This window comes from Phascolarctos cinereus, unplaced genomic scaffold (genome assembly GCF_003287225.1).
Source record: "Phascolarctos cinereus isolate Bilbo 61053 unplaced genomic scaffold, phaCin_HiC Scaffold_2;HRSCAF=192, whole genome shotgun sequence".
NCBI lineage: Eukaryota > Metazoa > Chordata > Mammalia > Diprotodontia > Phascolarctidae > Phascolarctos > Phascolarctos cinereus.
The window spans coordinates 362294991-362319191 of NW_027555625.1; the positions used below are offsets into that span (position 1 = coordinate 362294991).

General features: G+C 36.1%; 1 protein-coding gene across 2 annotated transcripts in view; it reads left to right on the top strand.

Moving 5' to 3' along the window:
- SETD3 (SET domain containing 3, actin N3(tau)-histidine methyltransferase) overlaps positions 1-24201 on the top strand; it is a 122066-nt gene that overhangs the window by 27587 nt on the left and 70278 nt on the right. The window contains exons 2-7 of one of the 2 annotated variants that reach the window (XM_021007298.2): positions 9939-9965; positions 10106-10215; positions 11334-11426; positions 16869-17017; positions 19055-19127; positions 19703-19959. In XM_021007298.2, the coding sequence (XP_020862957.1) occupies positions 9952-9965; positions 10106-10215; positions 11334-11426; positions 16869-17017; positions 19055-19127; positions 19703-19959 (696 nt within the window). In that variant the 5' untranslated portion in view covers positions 9939-9951. The remainder of the gene's footprint in view (positions 1-9938; positions 9966-10105; positions 10216-11333; positions 11427-16868; positions 17018-19054; positions 19128-19702; positions 19960-24201) is intronic. The other variant, XM_021007299.2, reaches the window with a different exon arrangement.

Here is a 24201-nt window from a genome sequence, read left to right on the forward strand (position 1 = left end):
CCCCTCCTCTGCTCTTGGGCTCAGAACTACATAGCTAAGTTTTTGGAACCCGTTCCTTGCTTTGTTCATAGCTAGGGTCTCTTTCACTCTCAGCTGTTCTTTTCTGCCCTGCAGTTGTGACCTGGATAATGGACAACAGAACTGCCAGTTGGCTCCTGTTCCTGTTCCCAGCACTGGTTCAGAGATCCTTTGGGATCTCTTTCTTCTCCGGGGCTTGCAGCCCTGGTGTTCAGTCTCATCCCTCTTACCATCCGTAGGCACTAGAATGCTTTCTGCTTCTGCTATTCTGTGTTCCTGGCCAGTTGCTGCCCTAGTCTCTGCAGAGCTCTCTCTATCTTTCTGGGCTGTAGAAATGACTCACTTTGACTTTTTCTTGGCTTTCCCTATCAGAATTTGGCATGGTACACTTCTAGATTGTTGTGGAGGAGGTATATTGGGTGAGCTAGGCAAAAATGCTCACTCTTAATTTTTCCGTCTTGACTCTATCTCCTCTTTAGGTAATTTTCTAACCAGAAGTTTCAGAGAAGGTGCCTACTTGCATTTTTAGAGGGAGTATCTGTACCCCACAGTTTCCTATGTGTCAATTCATAGGTTCAGTCCCTATCCCATACTGTTGGAATTTTATTTTCTGTGCAGCAATGAACCCCTAAAAGGTTTTGTTTTTATATTTCAGAGAAACACGATAAAATAATAGCTTCCCCTTGTATAGCTCTTTAAGATTTCCTTCTCCTCAACTTCTTTCCTCCTTGCCTGTCTAGGCCTTAAGGGTCCTCTTCATTCTTTCCCCAGGACCAGAATTTGCTACTTAGATGATAATTCCCAGTTCCCATCACCCCCTCCCTCCCAAGTGAATTGTTCTGTATCATGGTTTGTAGAGCTGGCCCCCAGGGATATAGAGCTATAGACCAGGACTATGAGGTATATAAGAAGGTGGAAGGGCAGTTTCTACCAACATGGCTACCTGAATGGGAGGTAAGGCCACTCAGCTCCTATATATCCTTAGCTATTCTAACAAAATCTTGAAGTTTGCACCAGACTCTATAACGATCAAGAAATCCAGCAAGACACTATAGTGAGTGACTTCTTCTAGCCCAGAACTGCAGAAAAAGTTTGCCAGAAATCCACAGTCAAGTAGAAAGGGGGTCCTCACCTGCAGAGCCGTTAGCAGTTGAGGGCCACCTCATAGTGCAACCAGAGATTGGTATATGGAGCCTGCAGGCCTCAGTGAATGGAGCCAGTAAGAGTGGAAGGCTAGAAGGCTACCTTGAAATAGTATGAGGGTGAGAACCTTGGAAGCCATGGGTAGTAGCAGCAGACAAGGACAGTCCAGGTCCAGGGACTCTGAGGTAACTTAATACCATTTCTTGAGATACTAGAGAAGGCCATGAGGATATAATACATTGAACTTCAAATATGGGGGCAGAGTGCTGAACCCCAAGAGGTAGAAGGTCAGAATGGAAACCCTGATAAACTGGGGCAAGACCAAGCAGGGCTAAACACTGTATCCAAAAAATGGAGCAAGGGGTAAATCTTGTCCCTGGTACAAAGCCTCAATTCAGGAACTAAGGTTAGAGAGATGAATAAGCCAAAGAAAACACCTACCAGCAAATCTAGAGTTTTTTTTTTTAATAGGGGCTAGTAACTCCATAATAATTGCTAGTGGAGACTCAAAGGAAGAAATTGCTTTCCCATGAATATTACATAGCTATCTTGAAGAACTGAGGGAAAAATAAATAAAAGCCTTGGAGGAAAGAATTAGAAGAATAAATAACTTAGAAAAGCATTTCTACCCAAGAAATAGATTCCCTGAAAACTAGAATTGAACAAACAGAATTCACTCTGAGACAGCAGCAAATATTATAACCAAATCAAAAGATTGAAAAAAAATAGAAGACAATATGAGATATCTGACATTAAAAATGATTCACTGGGAAAAGAGGTCAAAGAGAGACAACATAAAAAATCATTAGACTCCTTGAAAAACAAGATTAAAAAAAAAGCAACCTGTATACAGTATTTCAAAAAATTGTGAATTAATACTGCCCATTTCTACAAGAACCAGAGAGCAAAGGAAAAATAGAAGGAACTTACCAATCACCTCTTCAAAGCAGTCTCAAAGGAAAATCCTATAAATGTCATAAGAAAAACGCAGAGCTCCCATGCCAAAGAAAAAGTACTCCTACAGTCCAGAAAGAAGTAGTTCAAGTACCAAAGATCAGTCATCAGGATCACATAAGACTCATCAGCTTCTCCTGCAAATGAAAGGAGACCTTAGGATATAATATTCCAAAATGCAAAAGAGAAAGGCTTGCAACCAATAAAGCTGCATATAATTCTCCAGGGAAAACAGAACTTTAATGAAAGAACTTTCAAGCATTTGAGATGAAAAGACCAGAGCTGAGTAGGATCTTTGAAATACAAAACCGGAGTCCAGAGAAACCTAGAAGGGTAAATTTATTTGAGCAACTAGAAGTAGCTATATGTTGATGTAGTAATAACATTCTTATGGGGGAGGAGAAACAAGTATCTTTCAGAATTTTAATATCTCCAAAGGGTTTTGAGGGAGTTAAATAAGATGAAAAAAAAAAAGCATTCCCTCAAGCAGATTGGCTCTGTTGTTAGGGTTTTAAGAGGGGAAAGATAAGGTAGGATAAAAGGAATGTGTTGATGTAGAAAGGAAAAGAATGGAATGGAACTTGTATTTCTCCTAAGTGGAGTACTTGAGAAGAATATAACAGTATGTAATAAAGGGTGGTGGGGAGTGAGCATCAGATGAACCTCACCTTATCTGAAATGGACATAGTAGAGTTAAACACACACAATTTGGTAAAAATACATCAGAACAGAGACACAAGTGAGGGATGGAAGAGTGGGAAGGGGGGGAGGTCGTTCATCAAGAGGAAGATAATACTGGAGAGGAAAGTCACAATGAAAACAAACTTCTGATCCTGATGTGAGAATTAAAAAAACAGGAATGGGAGAAAGAAAAGCAAAAAATCTGAGGGAGTAAATGGCTTAGAGCACCTCTTGGGTAATTGGAAAATGAACAAATTATGGTATAGGAATTTAATAGAATATTATAAATTAAGGAAAGGTGATTTCAGAAAATCATGTGTAGTATGACTTGAATGAACTGAACAGAATCCCAATAGTTTATATAAGGGCAGCAGCGTTGTAAAGAAAAACAGTTTTGAAAGACTTAAGCTCTGATGAGTACAGTGACCAGCTCTGTCTCCGGAAGATCTGTGGTGATACGTGCTCCCCACCTCCTGACAAAGAGGTAATGTACATGAGATACAGAAAGACATTTTAGTACATAGTCACTATGTAGATTCATTTTGCTCCTTTCTGTTTTTACTTGGGAATCTCAGTTGTGGGGAGAAGGAGGTAGCAAAAGAAATGAAAAAAAAGGGCCATTTAAAACATTTTTTAAAGTGAAAAGGACGGAAGGAAGTTCGTAAGGAAGCATAGACAAGCGGAACAGTTTTTGAAAGTAATGTATAGATTTTATTGTATGCTTTTTAAAAAAACATAGTATGAAATAGAGATTCATCGTTTCACCTAGAATCTTCTGTGTTCTGCCATGTGTCTGGAAATTCTTTGTCTATCTGTCTTTCTCTGTTTTTCGCTCCCTCTCCTGCTTCCTTTTCCCCTCCCCCTCCTCCTTCCTCCTTTTTTCCCTTTCCTCTGCCTCTCTCTATCTCCTTCCCCACCTTTTTCTTTCTCTATCTCTGTAGCCCTGTAAAAAATCCCTCCCCCACAAAAACCCTCAAAACCTGTGAATCAGTTCCTGTCTGAAAATGTGTGTAGTGTATGTAGCATGTTTCTCAAAATTCAATTCTATTTATGAACCTGAGTTTAAACGTGTTTAAGGTTTATAATAAAAGTATAAACATGCAGTTGATTAATATAAAAAGATAGGAGACCATGGAACAATAGCACTTTAAAAATATTTGTTAGGATTTTTTTTCTAAGCCTCCAACTGCTCGGTTTAAGTGTTTTTAATTGTCACTTATCTCTGTAGTAAGAGATTAAGTGCCAAGTATTAGGGGGAGTAAGGTTGAAGGGGGTGGGCTTGGATGGCAGTAGGGGAGAATAGGAAATAAGAACTTTGTACTGGGAATGGAATTCTAAGGAAAATAGTCTTTCCTTGGTTTCAGGGATACCAAAGGCTCAACTCTACTGGAAGACTTCTAGTATGACATTTTCCAGATCCCGTGTAATTTCAGGTCATTTCTGGGATGGGAAATCTAGGTCCAGTCTGTAAGCTGTCTGGTAAATCATGACTACTAGTGACAGTTGTTTTTAAGTTTTTTAAATTACTGTCTCACCATCATAATTATTGATAATAATAGTTCAACACATTTAAGATCCATCTGTGTTGAAGGCCATGAGCATTAGGGTAACAGCTAGTGGTCTAGTTTGGCTGTTACTTAGAGTGTATGAAAGGGAATCATATGAGTTAAGACTGGAAAGGTAGGATGGTACCAGACTGTGGAGGACCTTAAATGCCAGGTTAGGGAATTTGAGTTTTATCCATCATTAGTGAATCATTGAAGGTTGTAATAATTTATCACAGCCCCTCACATTTATATGTGCATGCTTTACATTTGGTTACTGCTGTGCTTTGGAATTTACATTTTTCCCCCATGATAAACATAAATAGTAATTAAACAAGTATTTTCAGCATTTTACAGTTGAAGAAACTGAAGTTCAGAGAGCTCAAGGGACCTTTCTAAGATCATGTAGCCAGTATTCAACTCAACTCTATGGCTGTTTTTTTTTTCATTATACTTTGCTGCCTCCCTATGTTTTCATTTCTGTTGTAATTTTATAATCAAAATAGCAACTTATATTTCTATAGTGCTTTATAGTCACAAAAGTGTTTTATATACATTTATCTCCATTACAGAATCTCAGAGTTGGAAGAGACATTAGAGATTAGTCAACTCCCCCTTGCCCCCACCCCTCAAGCCTGATTTAAAAATCCCCTTTACAACATAAGAAATCCTCACAACCCTAGAAGTCAGGTAGTGCATTTTAATAGGAAATAACCTCAGAGAGGCTAGAATTTGAAACTGTGTCTTCTGACTCCCAAGTCCAATGCTCTTTTCCTTTATTCCTCAAAACTAATTTTTTAAAAGTGAGGCATAGAAAAGGGAAAAGATTATCCTTAAAGTGGGCATGCATCTAGTGGCAGATCTGGGACACTGGTATGGCCTAGGACTGAATCCTGAATGGCTATTTTGGCGCCTTTCCCCCAACTCCCAATATTATAGTTGGTATTGGAACAGGAAACTTTTTTTCCCCACATAACTTTGTCATCTAATTTTAATTGCTTTGATTTTGCTTGGAAAGAGCTTTTCAATTTTATGCAATGAAAATTGTACATTTTACCTTCCCTTATCTTCTCTGTCCTTTGTCTGGTCATGAATTCTTCCCCTATCCATGGTTATAAAAGGTATTTTCTTCCTTGTTCCTCTGTATATGTAGGGCTATATCCATTTGAAACTTATTATGGCATATGTAATCATATCTTTATCTAAACCTGATTTTGGGGAGAATGTTTTCCAGTTTTCCTAGCAGTTTTTATCATACAATGAATGTTAGGTATTATTTATTATCTCCATTTTATGAATAAGGAAACAATTCCAGAGGCAGAGTTGAGGAAGGAGAGTATTTCAGGTAGGGGACAGCTAGAGAAAATGCCCAAATTGGAGAGAGAGTATCTTGTTTGTGGAACAGCCAAGAGGCCAGTGTCATTGGATTGAAGAGTATGTGGCTGGGAGTCAGGTTTCAGAAGACTGAAAGGCAAAAGGGTTATGAAGAGCTTTGGACACCAAACAGAGCATTTCATATTTGATCCTGGATATGATAGGGAACCACTAGAGTTTATTGACTATGGGGGTGACATGGTTGTACCTGCGTTGATGTCTGAGTAAAGGGTGGACTGGAGTAGGGAGAGACTTGTGGCAGGCAGACCAGCATATTATAGTAATAGACTGGAAGCAAAAAGACGGACAATAAAGAGGGTGTCAAATAGTCTCACATGAGAATAGATGAACATCTGAAGAAAGAATGGATGGGAATGATAATATAGGATTGACAAGTCTTGTTGAGGCTGCTTTTGTATTTCATCCATCTGTTCTCTCCACTCACAGTCACCACCCTACTTAGGTCTCTCATCTCCTCTGGACTATTGTTGGTAGCCTTCTAATTAGTTTCTCCCCTTTTCCTGTCTCATCTTCCATATAAATGCCAAAGTAACCTTCCTAATTTACCGTGTCATTCCTCTACTTAAAAATCTTCAGTGATTCCCTATTGCCTTTAGAGTAAAATACAATTTCCTTAGTCTGACATTAAGTCCCTGCATTATCTGACTTCATGTATCTTTTCAATCTTATGCCATGGTATTGCCCTTCCCAAATTCTATGTTCCAGCCAATTTGTACTGCTAGCTATTTCCTGAACTCAGTATTTTACCTTATTCTGTCATTTCACAGAAACATTTCTAATACTCAGAATCCTTATGTTCCTTTAAGACCCAACTTAGAACCACAAGGATCCTTCCAGCTTTCTAAATCTTTGATCACATTACCAAGGGTTAACTCCTCTGAGAAGCCTTTCTTGATGCCCTTATTTGTTAGTGCCCTCTTCCTCCTTAGTTTATTTGTACTACATTTATTTATATACATATTACCCCTTCCTTCTCCACAATAGAATGTAAGCTTCTGTAGGGCAGAGATTGTCTTGTTTTTGCCTTTTGTATCCTCACAACTTAGCATAGTACCTTATGCCTAATATGTGTTTAGTAGTTTGAATTGACAGAACGTGGCAGCAGGTTGGATATGGAGATTAATTGCCAGATCTGATGTTTTTTCTCTGTTCTCATCCTTCTTGACCTGTCTTCTACATTTAACACTGTTGACTTTCTTCTTGTATATTCTGTCCTCTGTGGATTTTTATGTCACTCTTCTCTCCTCGTTGTTCCTCCACCTGTCTAGCCATTACTACTCTGTCTTCTTTGCTGGTTTTTTACCATTTATGCCAAACTGTGAGTATTTCCCAAGACTTCATCCTGGTTTCCCTTCTTTTCTGTTCTCTAGAAAGTATAGACCCTCCCTCAGTGACTTACTTCATCAGTCCTTTATCTCTATTTGAATCATTCAGTGATCTGTATATCCAGTCATATTCTGTGTTCTAAGCTCCAATATTGCGTCACAACTTCCTGTTAGACATTTCAAACTGGATTCCTTTGAGACATCTCAAACTTAATATGTCCAAAACACAACTCCTATTTTTTCCAAAAACCACCCCTTTTTCAAATTTTCCAATTTCTGTTGAAGGCACCATTTTCCTTCCGGTCACCTGGATTTGTCACCTCGTTGTTACCCTCAACTCCTTGCTTTTTACCCCATATATCCATTTCTACCTCCATATTTTCCAGTTGACCACTATGTAAAAACATAAGCAAACACAAAGTAATTTTGTTGGGCAGAAAGTGGGGTGGAATGATCAGGAATGCTTCATGTGAGAGGTGGGTGACACAAGCTGAACCGTAAAAGAGGCATAAAGGGTGTGTCTAAGTGCATAGTGAATTTAACACTCAAATTTAGAGGAGTCTTTAGCAGATTTTTAGCAGAAGCTTCTCAACTATTACATTTTAATGGTTCCTCCTAGTCTCTTTTCACACATCTTTAAAGGTCTATAGTTTTGGATTGTATATATAAGTTAATTCACAAAGTTCTTTATTAAAAACAATTCATACTAAATCATGTACAGTGTATAACAATGTACAAATGTACAAATAGGTAGAGTCTATTTTGTAGCAGTTGATGGATTGTATTTATAGTGTGAGTATAAAATAATATCAGGGGTGTGATTTATCCCCCCTCAGAACTATTAAGTGAAGGGGATTTATTTTTATTTTTATAGCTTACCATTAAAGTAATGTTCTTTATTTGTTTAGAGCCTTGCACAGCAGAACATCTTGCCAACAGGGCTAAAGGGAGAATATCTGTTAAACCTGTCATTGACAATGTTTTGGTACACAGCTTTTTGCTAAGCTAGTTGATCTGCTGTATTTGAGAATGTGGCTATGCTTCTTAGACCAGACTTTCCTATAGTTTGAGGGTTTGGGGGTTTTTTTATGTCAAATTCAGTAGTTCTTCACAAAAATGTCATTGGTAGATATGAAGTGGGTCTAAATAAAAATAGGGGAAAAAATTCTAAATGATTTCCTCTCAAACATAGCTATTCCCTCTAGATTTTATATATTTTTTGTCAATGGAAGAATGAATGTTGGGATTTTGGAGTGGTTTGTTGTGTGTGTGTGTGTGTGTGTGTGTGTGTTTTTAATGAATGAATAATGAATGAAAAAGCATTTATTAAGTACTTATGTTCCAAACACTTCTAAGTGACTGGGATAGCAATACAAAAGTGAAAAAAAAATAGTTCCTACCCTAGAGGAGCTTGCTTGAGAGATACTAGTTATAGGGGAATGGTGGCCATGGAGCATGTTTTACTTTTTTTTTTTTGAAAGTTACCGAGTGGTTCTGTGGAGCCTTAGGAAGTAGTTTGTATGTTCTTGATAATTGTTTGCTACCTATCCAAATGTATGTATTTATATTTACTCATTTTGATTTCAAAGGAATGTACTTTCTCAGTTTTAATCCTGCTGAGGCTTTCTACCAATCCTTATCTTCTCTAAGATTTAACCCTCTTAATTGGTCTGCTTGCTTTCATTTTCTCCCTTCTTCAAGTCATCTTCCATACAAAGGCCACCTTCCAAAGGTCTGTAAAATGAAGGAGATCATAAGTCATGATTTTTGAGATAGAAGAGACCTTAGAAATTATCTAGTCCAAACCTCTTATTTTCCAGATGATGATATAGAGGGCCAACAACATTAAAGGGATTTGTTCCAAGGTCACACAGGTGGTAAGGAGGAAAGCCAGGATTAGTACTTAGACACCAGATCTAGTCGTCTTCACACACTGCTCCTTCATCACTCTTGAACTCCGCTTTACTTTTCAATTTTCCCTCTTTCTCAAATCTACTGTTCCTTCCATTGGTCCTCCTCCTGATACTCAAACTCACAATCTTTCTTATTTTCCCAATACCCCAAACCAATTAGAGCGTTTCCCCCTTGTGAGATCTCAACCCTACTCAGTGTCTACTGACTACTTTTTGAATCTAGCCTCATGTTCGTTTTTTATACTAGATGATCTAATATCTCTTGTAGGTCTAAATCACATGATCCTATGGGATAACCCTTTTAAAATGAGGTAGGGGAAAGAAAATATTTCTGTGCTCAAGTGGACAGTTTGACTACATGGGAACCAGAGCTATAACTAGAGGAGAATGATCAGGGCATTGTCTCAGGCCACTGATATTTTGTAAGAGCCAGAGTACTTATACTACTTCAGCAATGTAGAGACTGTGCTTAGCCCCTAACTTACACAGATCATTTAAACAGGAAGCTAGCAGATGGCCTGTGTCCCTGCCTCTTCTTCCCTCAATTCTAGTTCCAGCTCTGGGCAAGCAGCCTTATTGTGGGTCTCAACATCTCTGTCTTTCTCCTCCATGGCTGTCTCAGTTCCCCCTTCTTCTTGTGTAGGACTCCAGGTGTGACTTTTCCCTGAAACTGAATTTATCTTCAAAACTTGATCTGAGAAAATGTTTCTTTCTGCTTGCCCAGGTCACCAGTTTATAGTTACAGCTCTTTTGTATATACTTTGTCTCTGTAGCTACTGACTTATTAAATGTAGCCTGTATGAATTTTATTTGTTAATTTTTTAAAAATTCTTAAATAAAACTTACTTTAACTGTAGTTTTTATAAGTGAAAAAGTAATGAGCTTTTCTTCCAGAGAGTGCAAAGCAGTCTTTCTTTCATTGAGATCCAAAATACTAACATTTGCTGCACACTTTTTTCTGGAAGGAAACTTCAGGATATGGCAACTTCTTGGTAAGGAAATAACTATTAATATCCTCTTAAAGTCTAAGAGTAAGACATTGCCACTTCATATTTATATTATTTGATTTTGTTTCATGGTAACTGATAATAATTTATTACCTTTCGTATTTCTCTCCCTCTCATCCCACTAGTCAGAAGATGGGTAAGAAGAGCCGAGTGAAAACTCAGAAATCGGGCACTGGCGCTACAGCAACAGTGTCACCAAAGGAAATGCTGAACCTAATTAGTGAGCTCTTGCAGAGTAAGTTTATTTTCCAAATGTCAGTAAATCTTTTTCTTTAAGTAGGGTATTTGAATTTTTACTGCTTTCATCCTGACTTGCAAAGTACTGTTTGATTTTCTTTTTTTTTAGTAACTAATAAGAAATGTAGCTGTGACCAGCTTTACAATATTTATGTGAGTTAGACATTTTATGGACTTGCCCACGACAAATTCTTATTCCCAACTTCGTTCTCCATGCATTTTATTTCTAGTATACACCCTGCTTCCCTGTTCCTTCCACCCCATATTCCACTTTCTTTATCTGTCCTTTGGCGTGTGCCACAGTTTGAGCAAATTCATTTTAATGTTGTCCTAAGTAAAATGTAATGAGGAAGGTAAATTTGTTGCTCAGAAGATCCGGTGCCTTCTAATGCTTAAGAAAAGTAATTTTTGGAAAACAGCAACAATTAACAATTGAGAGTTTGCTACATGTGAACTTGATAGATAATGCTTTGTAATAAACACAAAGGAAATGTTTGTGATTTTGGGGTGGCTATTCAGATATAAAAGAGACAGTATAATATACGTACTGGATAGAGATCCAGCCTCAGTACCAGGAATACCTAGGTTCCAGTCCTGTGTCTGGCATACACTACCTCTGTGACCTGGACAAGTCACTTAACCCCTCACTGTTCTAGGCAGCTCTTTATGGCTGTAAGTTACAGTGATGGTGCTAACCTGTATTGGGAGTGGGGGATTTCTGTGCCCTGAAATTCCCTATATGGTGAAATCACAAGTCTAGTCCCTATCTCTGTTCAGATACCAAGACCTGGGCATAGGTGAAGAGAGGGGAGAAAAAAGGCTAAATATATGAAAGGTGGTCAAAGAATGGACTTTGTGTAGAAGAAGAAAACTTAAAATTAACACCCCAGTACCAACCCTCCAGCCCTGATGCACATCTGACTCTTCTCTGTGGGGAAAACCACCTGTCATATTATTTTCCTTCAGAATTAATATGTTTCTAAAAGTACTGTACTTCATACCCTGGGAGATTGTTTATTTTGACCACAATATCTTAAAAAAATTCTTTCTTCAAAAAGTGAATTTCATTAAGAGTAGGAAACTTTTTATTGCCTTTGTTTTGTTTTTAATTTTCAGAGTGCAGCAGCCCAACGCCTGGCCCTGGAAAAGAATGGGAAGAATATGTGCAGATTCGGGCTCTAGTTGAGAAAATCCGAAAAAAGCAAAAAGGTAAAAGTTGAGAATGTTACAGTGCTCTCCTGGAAATAATATAGTAGCATATTATTTAAGGTTGTTAGAATGAATTGTACTAAAATATTAATGGAAATTTTGAGGACTCTCTTGCTGCATTTAAAAAGATGGATGTGATGGGGCAAAGCCAAAATGGCAGAGTAAAGGTAGGTATTTGCCTGGGCTCTCCCAAATTCCCTTTGAAACAACTGGAAAATAACACCTCAAAATGAATTCTGGAGTGGCAAAACCAACAAAAGGAGCAGGTGAAACAACTTTTTAGCCTGAAACAATTTAGAAGACTGGCAAGAAAGACCTGCCTCATTAGGGTAAGAGTGGAGCACAGGCCATGCCCAGCAAGCATTGGACAGTGACTGAATCAGCATCAGCAGCTTCCAGAACTCTCAGCCCAGCCCACAGATGGTTAAGGGGGTTGGACAACTGGAGGGAGGGAGATTGCAGGGGACCCTTTGCTGTCACTGGGTGCAGGACTCTTGCATTGTCCACATGTGGTTCTGGGTCACAGTCTCAGGTAGAAGAAGACCACTAGTGTACTAGAATGTGAGGCTGAAGGAAAAGGGGGACGGGACCTCTGTCACTACCTAGCTTGCTTGTGGTTGCTCACAGACCAGAGCATAGGCCAGGAGAGCAGTGACCACACCTCTCCTTACATCATACCATCTTGAAGAACTGAAAACTTGTAGATCCTCAGAACTAGCTCTGAAAACAACAGCACGAAAAGCCTGAAGCTTGGGATAGTGCCGTCTCCACCTCAGGAGCAGAGCGCAACTTTAAAAAGTCTAGAAATAGGCTAGAAAAATGAGGGGAAAAGAAACAAAACCTGACCGTAGAAAGTTGTCATTTTGTGAAGCAAAACATTTTTGAGGAGGGACAGAGTAAAAGGAGAGAGAGATAAAATGGGAAAAAATAGGATGGAGGGCAATGCATAGTAATCCTAACTGAAAAAATTTTTCCAGCAAGTTTCTCTGATTTCTCAAATATATAGAGAGCTCTATTTCTCAAATATATAGAGAACTGAATCATATTTGTAAGAATACAGGTCATTCCTCAACTGATAAATGGTTGAAGATATGAATGGGTAATTTTCAGACAAAAAAAATCAGTGTCTATAGTCATATGAAAAAATGCTCTAAATCAATATTGATTAGATAAATGCAAATTTTAAAAACCCTAAGGTACCACTTCACACATGTCAGATTGGCTAATATTGATAGAAAAGGAAAATGACAAATTTTGGAGGGAATGTGGGAAAATTAAGACACTAATGCACCCGCCATTGGTGGAGTTGTAAACTGATGCAACCATTCTGGAGAGCAATTTGGGAACTATGCCCAAAGAGCTATAAAACCATGCATATCTTTGACCCAATGATACTTCTACTAGGTATATATCCCAAAAAACAAATATTTATAGCAGCTCTTTTTGTGATGGCAAAGAATTGGAAATTGAGGAGATGCCCATCAGTTGGGGAATGGCTGAATGAATTTATAAGGTTTTGATGGAATGCCATTGTACTATAAGAAATGAAGAGCAGGATACCTTGAGAGAAATCTGGAGGAACTTACATGAACTGATGCAAAGTGAGGAGAGCAGAACCAGGAGAACATTATACATAGTGATATCAGTATTATATGATGATCAGCTGTGAATGACCTAACTGTTCTCAGGAACACAGTGATCCAAGACAATTCTGAAAGACCTGGGATGAAAAATGCTGTCTACCTCCGGAGAAAGAACTGATGGAATCTAAATGAAGATCTTTTTGGGGGGAAGGAGGGGGGAGGGTCTGTTTTCCTTCACAACATGACTAATATGAAAATATGTATGTTTTTCATTACTGCATATGTATAACATATCAAATTTCTTGCCTTCAAAATGAGGGGGAAGTGTTGAGAGGGAGAGCATTTGGAACTCAGAATTTTAAAAAAAGAATGTTAAAATTATTTTTACTTGTAATTGGAAAAATATTTAAATAAAAAAGATGGATGACCATCTTTAAGAAATATCATAGAAGCAATTTTTGTACTAATATGGAGATAGTCTTGGATAGCTATTACGTAGTTCCTTCTACCTCTGAGATGCTGTGACTTTATTTTGAAAGGCATAAGGGAATTCTGAACTTAAAGGGTACGTAGACTCACAGATAATCCCTAAAAGACTAAGTCTAATGTCTTTTTCTCTGTTTACCTCTTCTTGGATATCTCTCTTAGACTTTGGTGACAGTGCTCTCTCCTGGTTCCCCTCCTTCTGCCCAAACATTGCTTATTAGTTTCTCTTGTTGGTTCTTCATTTGTGGCTTTCCTACTAACCATAGCTCTAGTCCTCAAGGCCTCTGTTCTGAGGCCTAGGTTTTTCTTCTCTATCTCATTTAGTGATATCATCAGCTCCTGTGGGTTCAGTTATCATCTCTGCAGAAGAATCCCAGATCTGTATCCATAATCTTTCTCCCAATCTCTGATCGTTCATCATCAACTGATTCTTGGGCATCTCAAACTTAACATGCCAAAACAAAAGTCATAATTTTTCCCCAGAAACTTCCTGAACTTCCCTATTGTTGTTAAGAACCACCATTCTATCAATTATACTACTTGAAACCTCTCAGTATCATATTTGACTTATACCACATATCCATTCCATTGTCAAATCTTGTTGCTATCTTCACAACATCTCTTGAATATATACTGTTCTTTCCACTCATGCAAGCCACAGGCCTACTTCAAGTCCTCCTCCCTTCTCACCTGGGCTATTACAATAGCCTTCTAGCTACTGTTTCAAGTGTCTCTCTTTCTAGCTTCCAAGGTGATTTTTCTAAAGAGTAGGTCTGAGTATGTCACCCCTCTGCTTAATGAGCTCTCGTGGCTCCTAATTGTGTCTAGGATCAAATATAAAGTCCTGTGTTTGGCATTTGTAGCTCTTCATAACCCAGTCTTTTTGTACCTTTCCATCCTTATACCTTAATGTCTTCCATGTGTTCTGTGTTCCAGCCATACTGACCTGTTTGCAGTTCTTTGAACATGACACTTCATCTCATATTTCTGTGCCTTTGGCAAGACTAGCAGATCCCCAAACTTGGAATACTTTGCCCCTTATTAATTATTTTCCCTAGCTTCCTTCACAACTCAGCTTAAATCTCCCCTTCTGCAAGAGGACTTTCCTGGGCCCTGCAGCTGCCAATGCCTTGCATTGCAGATTACCTTCACTACTCTGTATATACAGTACAGGATGTCCCAAAAATCTGAGTGCAGTTTTAATCTATTAAAGCTTAAATATGTAAATATTAGCTATATAATAGCTTAAAATTGCTGACTTTTGGGACACCCTGCCTATTGTATATACCTAGTTATTTACATGTTGTCTTCTCCATTAGAATGTATGCTCCTTGAAGGCAGGGACTAGTTTTTACTGTGTGTCTTGAGCAGTTATCACAGTGACTGGCACATAGTAAGCTGTTAATAAATGCTTGTTAACTGACTACCAGAAAGATATTTTAAAAGATAATTTTTGTTTAGATTTGTTTTCTAACCAGTGTAGTTGTTCATATTCATCTCCCGGTACTTACACTTCTGCAGTAGGCACTCAGATATTGTTGTTTCTAAAATTCATAAATATTTTGTGAACAACCCAGATAGTTCCTCAGTAAGAGCTATTAAGAATATTTTATGTTAAGGCTAATATAAATCATAACTCATGTGTATAAAGAGTTTATATATAATAATTATAACTCACATTAATAATAAACTACTCTCTTCCAAATAACCCTATGATGTAGGCTAACTGATATTATATATGCTACCTTAAGGTTTGCAAATACTTTTACATATTTTATCTCATTTATTCATCGTCACAGCAATCCTGTGACACAGGTGCTTCGGTTATTGTTATCTTCATTTTGCAAATAAGGAACCTGAGACTCGGAGAGGCTGAGTGACTTGCCAGGGTCACACAGCTAATAAATGTCTGACATGGGACTGGAATCCAGGTTTTCCTGACTCCAAGTTAAGCATCTAAAATCTTTTTTTTACAACTCTATGTTGTATGTAGTATAAATATTATACCCATTTTTGTAGATGAGGAAACTGAAGCTCAAGAAAGCTCAGTGAATTTTCCAGGGTTATACTGGTAGGGAGTGGGAGAAGCAGGGTGAGAATCCAATTATTCTCACTCTGAGTTCCCCTACAGCAAACAGTATGAAGTAGCGATAGATGTAAGAATAGATAATGCAAAACAAAATATTTTTGTGTTTATGAAGGTGATTGAGACAAATAATGTTTTCATTCATTTGAGTAGTTCAGATAATTGCCTTAATTCTCCCATTTGCTTGTGTAAGTAAATAAAGCCTCTAATTCAGATATTGACAAACCCCCAAATCTTTGATTAGCTTCCTGATGACTGCATTATAGTAACAAAATAATTTTTTATACATCCAGAGGCTCCTGTTGAACAAATAACCCTAGTTTCTTAATTCAAAACTTCTTGAGGCCAGGGATTCTGTCTTATTTATCTTTATTTCTCCAAAGAGCTTTAAAATTAGTCCCTGTTGTAGATACTCAGTAATGTTTAAATTTAATTGAAAAGGTATTATTTACTAAAGTACACACCAAAGTAATTATCTGTCATTCAGTAGTGATCAAGAAGTAAAAAGTTAATGTAAATGTTCCCTCAAAAAAAGCTTAACTTATTTCAAGGGGAGTAGTTTTGTGTATTATTTAAATCTAGCTTTTAGTTATAGTCTGGTAACAAGTTGTTGGCCTCCCTTCAAGGCTCACTTCCTAGCTCTAACTGATGCCTTGATACAGACTCATCCTTTCAGCTTCTCTATTTCTTTCTATACAAATTATGATAAAGAATTTTATAAAATAAGTTAGAAATATGAGAGACAGCACTTTGAGCTTTTAGGGAGAAAGGTCTTCTATATGTGCATAGTAGCAGTATAAAAAATGTTTTTTTTTTTTTGGTACAGAATATTCTTTTTAAGGGAATTTTTCTCTCTATCTTCCCACTGCCCTTCCATCAGAAAAAAACTCTTTTAATGGGTAGAAAGTTCAGAATTTTAATTTTTCTCTCTCAGGCTAAGTACTTGACAATTTCACAAACTTTTATTTTATACCATAGTAGTTATTTCCTTCTCTTAGGTTGTAAGCTCCATGAGGGCAGAGACTGTTTCAGAGTTAGTGTTCATATTTCTCCCAGCACCCAGCTCAGTTCTTTTCACGTAATAAGTATTTAATAAATGTTTCTTGAAGTTGCAATGCACTTGTTTCTAAGCCAAATTAGAAAGTGATTTTGACTGTTGCAGAGAGAAAAAGGACTTGGAACTATTTCCAGTTTTGTCCATAATTAGTTTTGTTACCTGAGGAAGACCATACTTAACATGTCTAAAAAGTTTCCATTATTTCTTTGTCTTAACTGTGGGTGAATTAGGTCTATCAGTTACCTTTGATGGAAAAAGAGAAGATTATTTCCCTGATCTAATAAAATGGGCTGCTGCAAATGGAGCTTCCACCGATGGTTTTGAACTGGTTAACTTCAAAGAAGAGGGCTTTGGTTTGAGAGCAACAAGAGAGATCAAGGTGAGCTTAGAAATTGATATGAATATACCAGAAATATGAAAGTTACTGTAAAATTCCTTTTCTTTCAAAGTTACTTGCAAAATGATGGAGAAAATGTTAGTTGCAATAATATCTGTTATGATTATACCAGAAATAGGAAAATTAGTTTACAATTCTCCCTTTTGCAGTGTTACTTGTAAAATTATGATGAAAACTCCAGTTGCAATAACATCAGGAATAAGATGGGTTTCAAGTTAACTTTTTTAATGAGGAAAAATTATTTTTTTATTGAAGAATTTCAGATGTTAGGTTTTTGTTCAAAATATTAATTCCATCAGGTTCTTTGCTTTTTTCCTATTTTAACAGTACTAACCTTCCAGTGTGTGCAGCTGAGGTCATTACCATTAACAAATATATATTGAGAGACTGCACAAACACTATAACATAGTACCTTGCACATAGTAAATACTTAAACTGTATTTTAATTAATTCATCAATACAAGGTAAGATTTTTAGGATGTCTGAGAAAAAAGAGGAATATCAGATGAGGCATTGGTCTAGTTTAGAGGTGTGTAAATTTTTTTCAATAGTGGACAACATGATAAGAATAGTTAACTTCATTAATTAACCAGTTGAAGTTATGGGTGGGATGAAAGTATTTTCAGCTCCAATAACAATTCTTTATTGATATCATCCTACTTTTATAACATCTGGTTTCAGTCAGTACTGTAGTTATAGTAGTAATAGGCCAGTGAGTAGGCCTTATGAACCTGCCAAATTATATGCCTTAGCTAATTAGCTAAAGAATTGTTTTTGCTAAAAGTCTCAGATGGACCATATTGAACTTGTTAGGTACATGTTGGTTGCCTGGGATCTAGTTGCACATATAGCTGTGCATCCACTCCATAGATACTCAACAGAAACTTAAGTATACCACATTAAGGCCTGTGAAAGGTAGGTGGAAGGTAGGTGTTAGATAACACATGATTCCTGTCCTCAGAGTTTATATGAGCTAGCTAGGGAGAAAAAACACATAAATAAAAGTTAAATAATACAAGGCAACTGTGTAAGATATAAGATAGTATGTGTTTAAGTATCATATGAATAGTACATTATCATTAAGTAGTGTTTTAAATGTTGTGCCTTAGGCCAGTTCCTAATCATAAAAGATAGTCTTTTCCTTCACTGAACTTATGTTTTAAACCATGCAGTTATATGTGTTTAAAGGCATACTGAGAATCAGTATATGAGTGTCTTAAGGCAAAGGAACAAAGTAAGATAAGGAGGAGTAATAGTAGTTTACATTTATTGTAGCCTTTACTAATTATTAATAGTTTCTAGTTATAAAGTATATTATGTACATTAATTTATTTGAATCTCACAATTACCCTGTAATTGTGTAGATAGTAGGAATTATTTCCACTTTATAGGTGAGGAAACAAGTACAGAGAAATTTGTTGACTTTCCCCAGATTTCCTCAAACTGGACTGTAATGTCAATGAAAACAGGCGATCTGGAGCCTACCTTTATATCTTCTGTGCCTAGCATAGTGCTTTGCACCTAGAAAGTACTTAATATTTTAGCTGAATTAAAAGTGATTTTGTTTTACTGTTACTCGATATTTTGAACACGTTTGTGTGTCTACATGCGTACATATATGCACATGTGTATACTATATGCATTTAACAGATATATACACATCTATGTACATCCTCTTATGTCCATATATATGTGTGTATGGATATGTGTGTATATATGCATATACACATATACGTGTGTGTGTGTGTGTGTGTGTGTGTGTGTGTGTGTGTGTGTGAGAGAGAGAGAGAGACAGAGAGAGAGAGAAAGCCTTTTGCTTCCCCTGGATACATGATTTTTAAGTCAGTACTGGGATAGGAGGATATACTGCTGATCACTTAAAATTGTATATGTGTGCTGAGATTTAGTTCTGGGCACTGTTATGAAGTATGGACATATATATGACTTACAGCTAAGATTGAATTGTATACTATAAAATTATTTGTGATAATCGGCTTAATTTTCTAATTTCTTTCCTAGGCAGAAGAATTATTTTTATGGGTTCCACGAAAATTGTTAATGACTGTTGAATCTGCTAAAAATTCAGTATTGGGTGAGAACCATTTTGGATTGTTTGAATGCAGTGTAGAAAACTACCTATGATGGAATATTAAATAGTTTGTGTGAGTGTGTCTATGGGTCATGCTAATTTATTATTACTAAAGGATAAAATATTCTTTAAATCCATAATAATGTTCTCTGTAGAAGTTTTACCAGTAGTGTTAGGGAGGGATAGCTTGGGGCAGTGCATATGAGAGCCTTGAAGTTAAAGCAACCTAGGTTCCTGCCTGATATATACTAGCTGTGTGACCAGAAGCAAATCACTTAACCCCTCAGTGCTCTGGACTAGCCTCTAAGTGGCAGATGAGTTAAAGATCTACATAGGTGGGGAGAATTTTCTTGCCCAGAGTTCCCTATATAAATGAAAATACAGTATTTGCAACAATAGAAGAAAAAAAGTGTTGTGTCAAAAGAAATATTCAGTTTATCTTATGTTTTCCAATACTTTTTAGTTAATGAACATTCTAGTTGGAACCATTCAATCCTATTGAATTCACATACATTTTACTAAAAGTTTTTTTTAGAAATGCATTCAATTGATAACTGTTAACATCTGGGTTAATTCAGGGGCCTTGTATTCTCAAGATCGTATCCTTCAAGCTATGGGAAACATCACGCTGGCATTTCATCTTCTGTGTGAACGAGCAAATCCTAGCTCTTTCTGGCTGCCATACATACAGACCCTGCCCAGTGAATATGATACCCCTCTCTATTTTGAAGAAGATGAAGTTCAGCATCTTCAGTCAACACAGGCTATACACGATGTCTTCAGTCAGTATAAAAATACAGCTCGACAATATGCTTATTTCTATAAAGTTATTCAGGTGAGTCATTGATCAAAAAAGTGGGTGAATGAAAGAAGTTAGTGGTATAAAGAGGAATCTTTTAAGGAAGTTAAAAATTAACTTCATATTTTATTTAAAGAAGCTTAAAAAGGATAGTCATTTGTTACATTTATTTCATAAGCATCATAAAATATTCCCTTAAAAGGAATATTATAGCTTATCAGTAGTCACTGTAAACAGGTAACATTTAATGTCATGGCATTTTTTGCTAAAAAAACCCCAAAAATCATCAATAAATTCTGCATTACTTTTTTGAAAGCACAAACACAAAAAAAGGTTTTCTCTTGTTTTTCAGGGTTGTGGAAAGGCTTTGGTTTTCATTTGAGAATTTTTGTTAAATGTCATTGGTGAAATTTGGCATTTAATTTAATAAATCATAACATTTTATTGTAACCAAATTAAATAATTATATAATGAGATAAACATTTTTTATTTTATTTTAAGTAGAATTTTACTGTATGAAAGATATAAGAGAATTAATTAAAGGATTAGGAACATTTGAGTTAGAACTGACTATTCTCTGTGTTTCACTCATCTGCTCCATAGTTATCTTAATCTGGCAGTTGAAAAAAAACAAGATCATTGTTCCTTCATGAGTTAAGAAAAAAGAGAAAAGAAAAGCCTTCTCTGCCTTCTCTTTCTTCCCTTCCTAAAGCTCTCAAAAGGCAGCTCTTAGGTTTTTATGCCAATTTGGCTTCAACCTATCTTCTCAGCTTTATTTTTCTAATGGACTCCAGCCGAACTGGTGTTTGAATTTCACATGTCAACCTATGTCTCTGTGTATTTGTAAAAGCTATCCCACATGACTAGAATGGGTTCTCTTCTTATCTCCATTTCTCAGATTCTTTATCTTCCTTCAGGATACTGTAATGATGCCACTTCTTCTGGGAAGACTTCCCCACCATCATCTTGTTAATTTTCTCTAGTTTTCTGTTCATTTTCACATTGCCTCATATTTGTTTATCTGTTGGGCTGTCATTTGAGCCAGATCTTTTTCATATGCCTACTTTCTGTCCCTGATATTTACTGGCAGATGACTTAATATTACTTGTAATTTTTCAGATTCTTCCTTAGTGTTCATTAATTATTACTTTTACCTTAAGTCACATTTGAACATTCCATGTATTTACCACAAATATATCAAGAGCTGTTTTTCTTCTCTCTTTCTGTTCCATCCATATGGCTTGTGTATTACCTGATAAAAATTGATAACTGATATAGCTTTTTTTAGGGCAAAACATTCAGATCAAAAACATAATATATTTAACTGTTAAATTTGAAACTTTAGTAATTCAGGAGAAAACCTGCTAGCTTTTTTTTTTAGACTTATCAGTTTGACTTTTTAAAACACCAAAAGAAGCAAATAAAAATATATGGATTCTATACTTATATATAGTTCTAAAATCACTTATTTTAAACTTTGGTTTTAATAGTAATTACAAATGCTAAAATCAGACTTTTAAAAGTTTTATTTAAGTTTAAGTTTTCAATTGTGTACATTTTGATGACTAAGCAGTATCTACTTATAGCAGCTTTAAGGCTTTCTAAACTCTCTAGTACAACAAATGGAATAACATTTCTTTTCAGTAATCTCTAACAGAGGTATTGCCAAAACATGATAACTTTCACTGGGAGAAATCAGTTCCATTTTCAGATTACAGATACTGAAACAATGACAAATAGATTGAAGATCTAGTTAGTGCTTTACTTCTGACATGTCACTTTCATTTGCAAAATTGCTTATTGCATTTTTTTTAGTTAAAAGTTAAAATTTCCTGCAAAGTCCTAGAAAATTTTATATCAGTAATTCAACAAGAAGTTATTAAGTGCCTACTCTGTGTTCTGTGCTAGGGATATAAATAGAAAACCGTGCTATAATGATGTTATCATAGTCTGTGCCATGATAATAACTAGCATTTATATAGGCTTTAAGGTTTTCAAAGCCCTTTACAGACACTTCATTTTATCCTCACTACAACCATAGGAAGTAGGTACTATTATCATCCTCAGTTTACTGATAAAAATCTGAAGCAGTTAGAAATTAAGTGACTTGCCCAGGGTCATGCAGCAAATAAGTATCTGAGGTTGCATTTAAATCCAAGTTTTCCTAACTCTGGGTCCTTTTCCATAAGAGTGCCTTAAAAGCAGAACCCTGGTTACCCTTGTAATAATGACCTTTTAGTACTTGAGGTGATTTAGAGTTCAAGATGAACTCACCTTACATCAAATATAAGTAGCAGTATAATGTATTTCTAGTTGCTTTCTACCGTACAGGTATTTGCATACCTCATGAACTTGTTCTAAAATATAACTTTTATTATGACTTTCATATCATGGGAGTTTTGGGAAATATACTCTCTAACCCCATCCCACTTGGAAATTGAACTCTCCCATGTAACAACAACAACAATAACAACAACAACAAAATAATTAATCTGATAAAGAAATTGCTTGTTTACAACATTCTATCCTAATAGTCCCCACCTCAGTGCTGAAAAGGAGGAAGGTATATTTCCTTAAATCTTCTCTAGAACCATTATTAGTCTTTAGAATTATTCAGTGTTCAGATTGCTTTTAGTAATTTTTTTTCATTTATATTGCTATTATGGTCATTGTATATATTGCTCCATACCTTACAGATTTGAAATAAGTCTTCTCTAAATCTCAGTTGTCTGCAAGAATAGTAGAAATTCCTTCACAGAAATTAAAAAGATTTGAAAAACATTTTGCCTCAGTTATTTTTATTTTTTGGACAAATAACCATTCCTATATTACTAATTATTATCTTTCTATAAAAATCTCAAGTTCTCATCTTTTGTTACTCCTTTCAAGTGTTTTACTTAGATAATATGAATGAGCAAATATCTGAAATCACCATTAAACAAACAGAAACGGGTGATACCTACTGTAGCAAAAAGTCTACTATTTCATTTCAGACATTACCGTGATTGTCGTAGATGGGTTTGGTGACCATGTAAGCTGGTTTATTAATGACCTTTTTTTACTTGTAGCACAGTACAAACTAGTTAAGCTGAAAGTGCTATTGTTTAGAAGCTTACAATGTAAGATCTGATGTCAACACAGTTGTCATAAAGAATATATAGGCAGATGAAGAAACCCCAAGAGGATTAAATACAGTTTTATGATGGTGAGTGAAGAGAAAACCGCATATTTAGAGTGTGGTGCAGAGAAATGTCCACATCTCCAAATTAGCCAGGGAAGATTTCAGAGGGAAGGAGAATGTGAATACTGACTAGGAGAGAATTAGGCCAGTTGTGAATGAGGTTTAAAGAGAGAAGGTCAGAAGTTATAATGAGATCTATTAGAATTCCTTAAGTGAATATTCCCCAAAGGGGCAAATTGGAACACAGTCAAAAATCTTGATTTTTACATTTTTTCTAGTTTAAAATACTTCCCAGTTGGCTTATTTTTTGGTTAGTCCATATTGTTTTAAATGCTCTCCCCTGACTTGTGTTTTATAATTTTCACTGCTTGATTTAACAAAGTATAGTTCTCATCTTACAAAGAAAATATAATCAGCTAACATTAGCAAAGAAGTCACAAGTTAAATAAACTAAAGTGACTTTTTGCAGCAACTTTTCTTTGACTAATATTTTAAGAAAGTGTCTGTCATGGTATGGACCAGAGGGGACCTCAAAGTAGAGGTACTATAATTATTGCTTGGAAAGTACAGATTAGATGACAGATTATGAGTGTTAAAATAGATTTGTCACATGTTCATTTTAAATATAGAAGGCAAATTGATGAGGATCTTTTTTTTTTAAACAATAGGTTGGTCAAAGTGAATTCAGAAAGAATCGGCAATGTTAACTATATTTTGGTACTCAGGTGTCCCAAATCATATTCTTCTAATGTCAGCATCCAGCAATCTCTTCCATAGTGAGCCATTTGACTTCTTAGACATCACTGAGATCTGATGGAATGGGACTTGTGCTTGGACTATGATTCTAGAACAGTATACCATTTTTAAAAGGAACATATTTGGTAGGGATGGGGATTGTAGTGTAGTAGCCTTATATATATATTAACAAGACACTTTGGTGAGGAAATCCATTCTCTGAGTAGGGGAAACATAGTATATTGCACTTGGATGAGAATCCATAAGAGGAGGAAAAGAAAAGCAGTGTTTTCTGGGGAATAAAAGAGGAGTAATATTCAGACCACCTAGAAAGGAGAAATTATCTATGGAATTTGGAAATC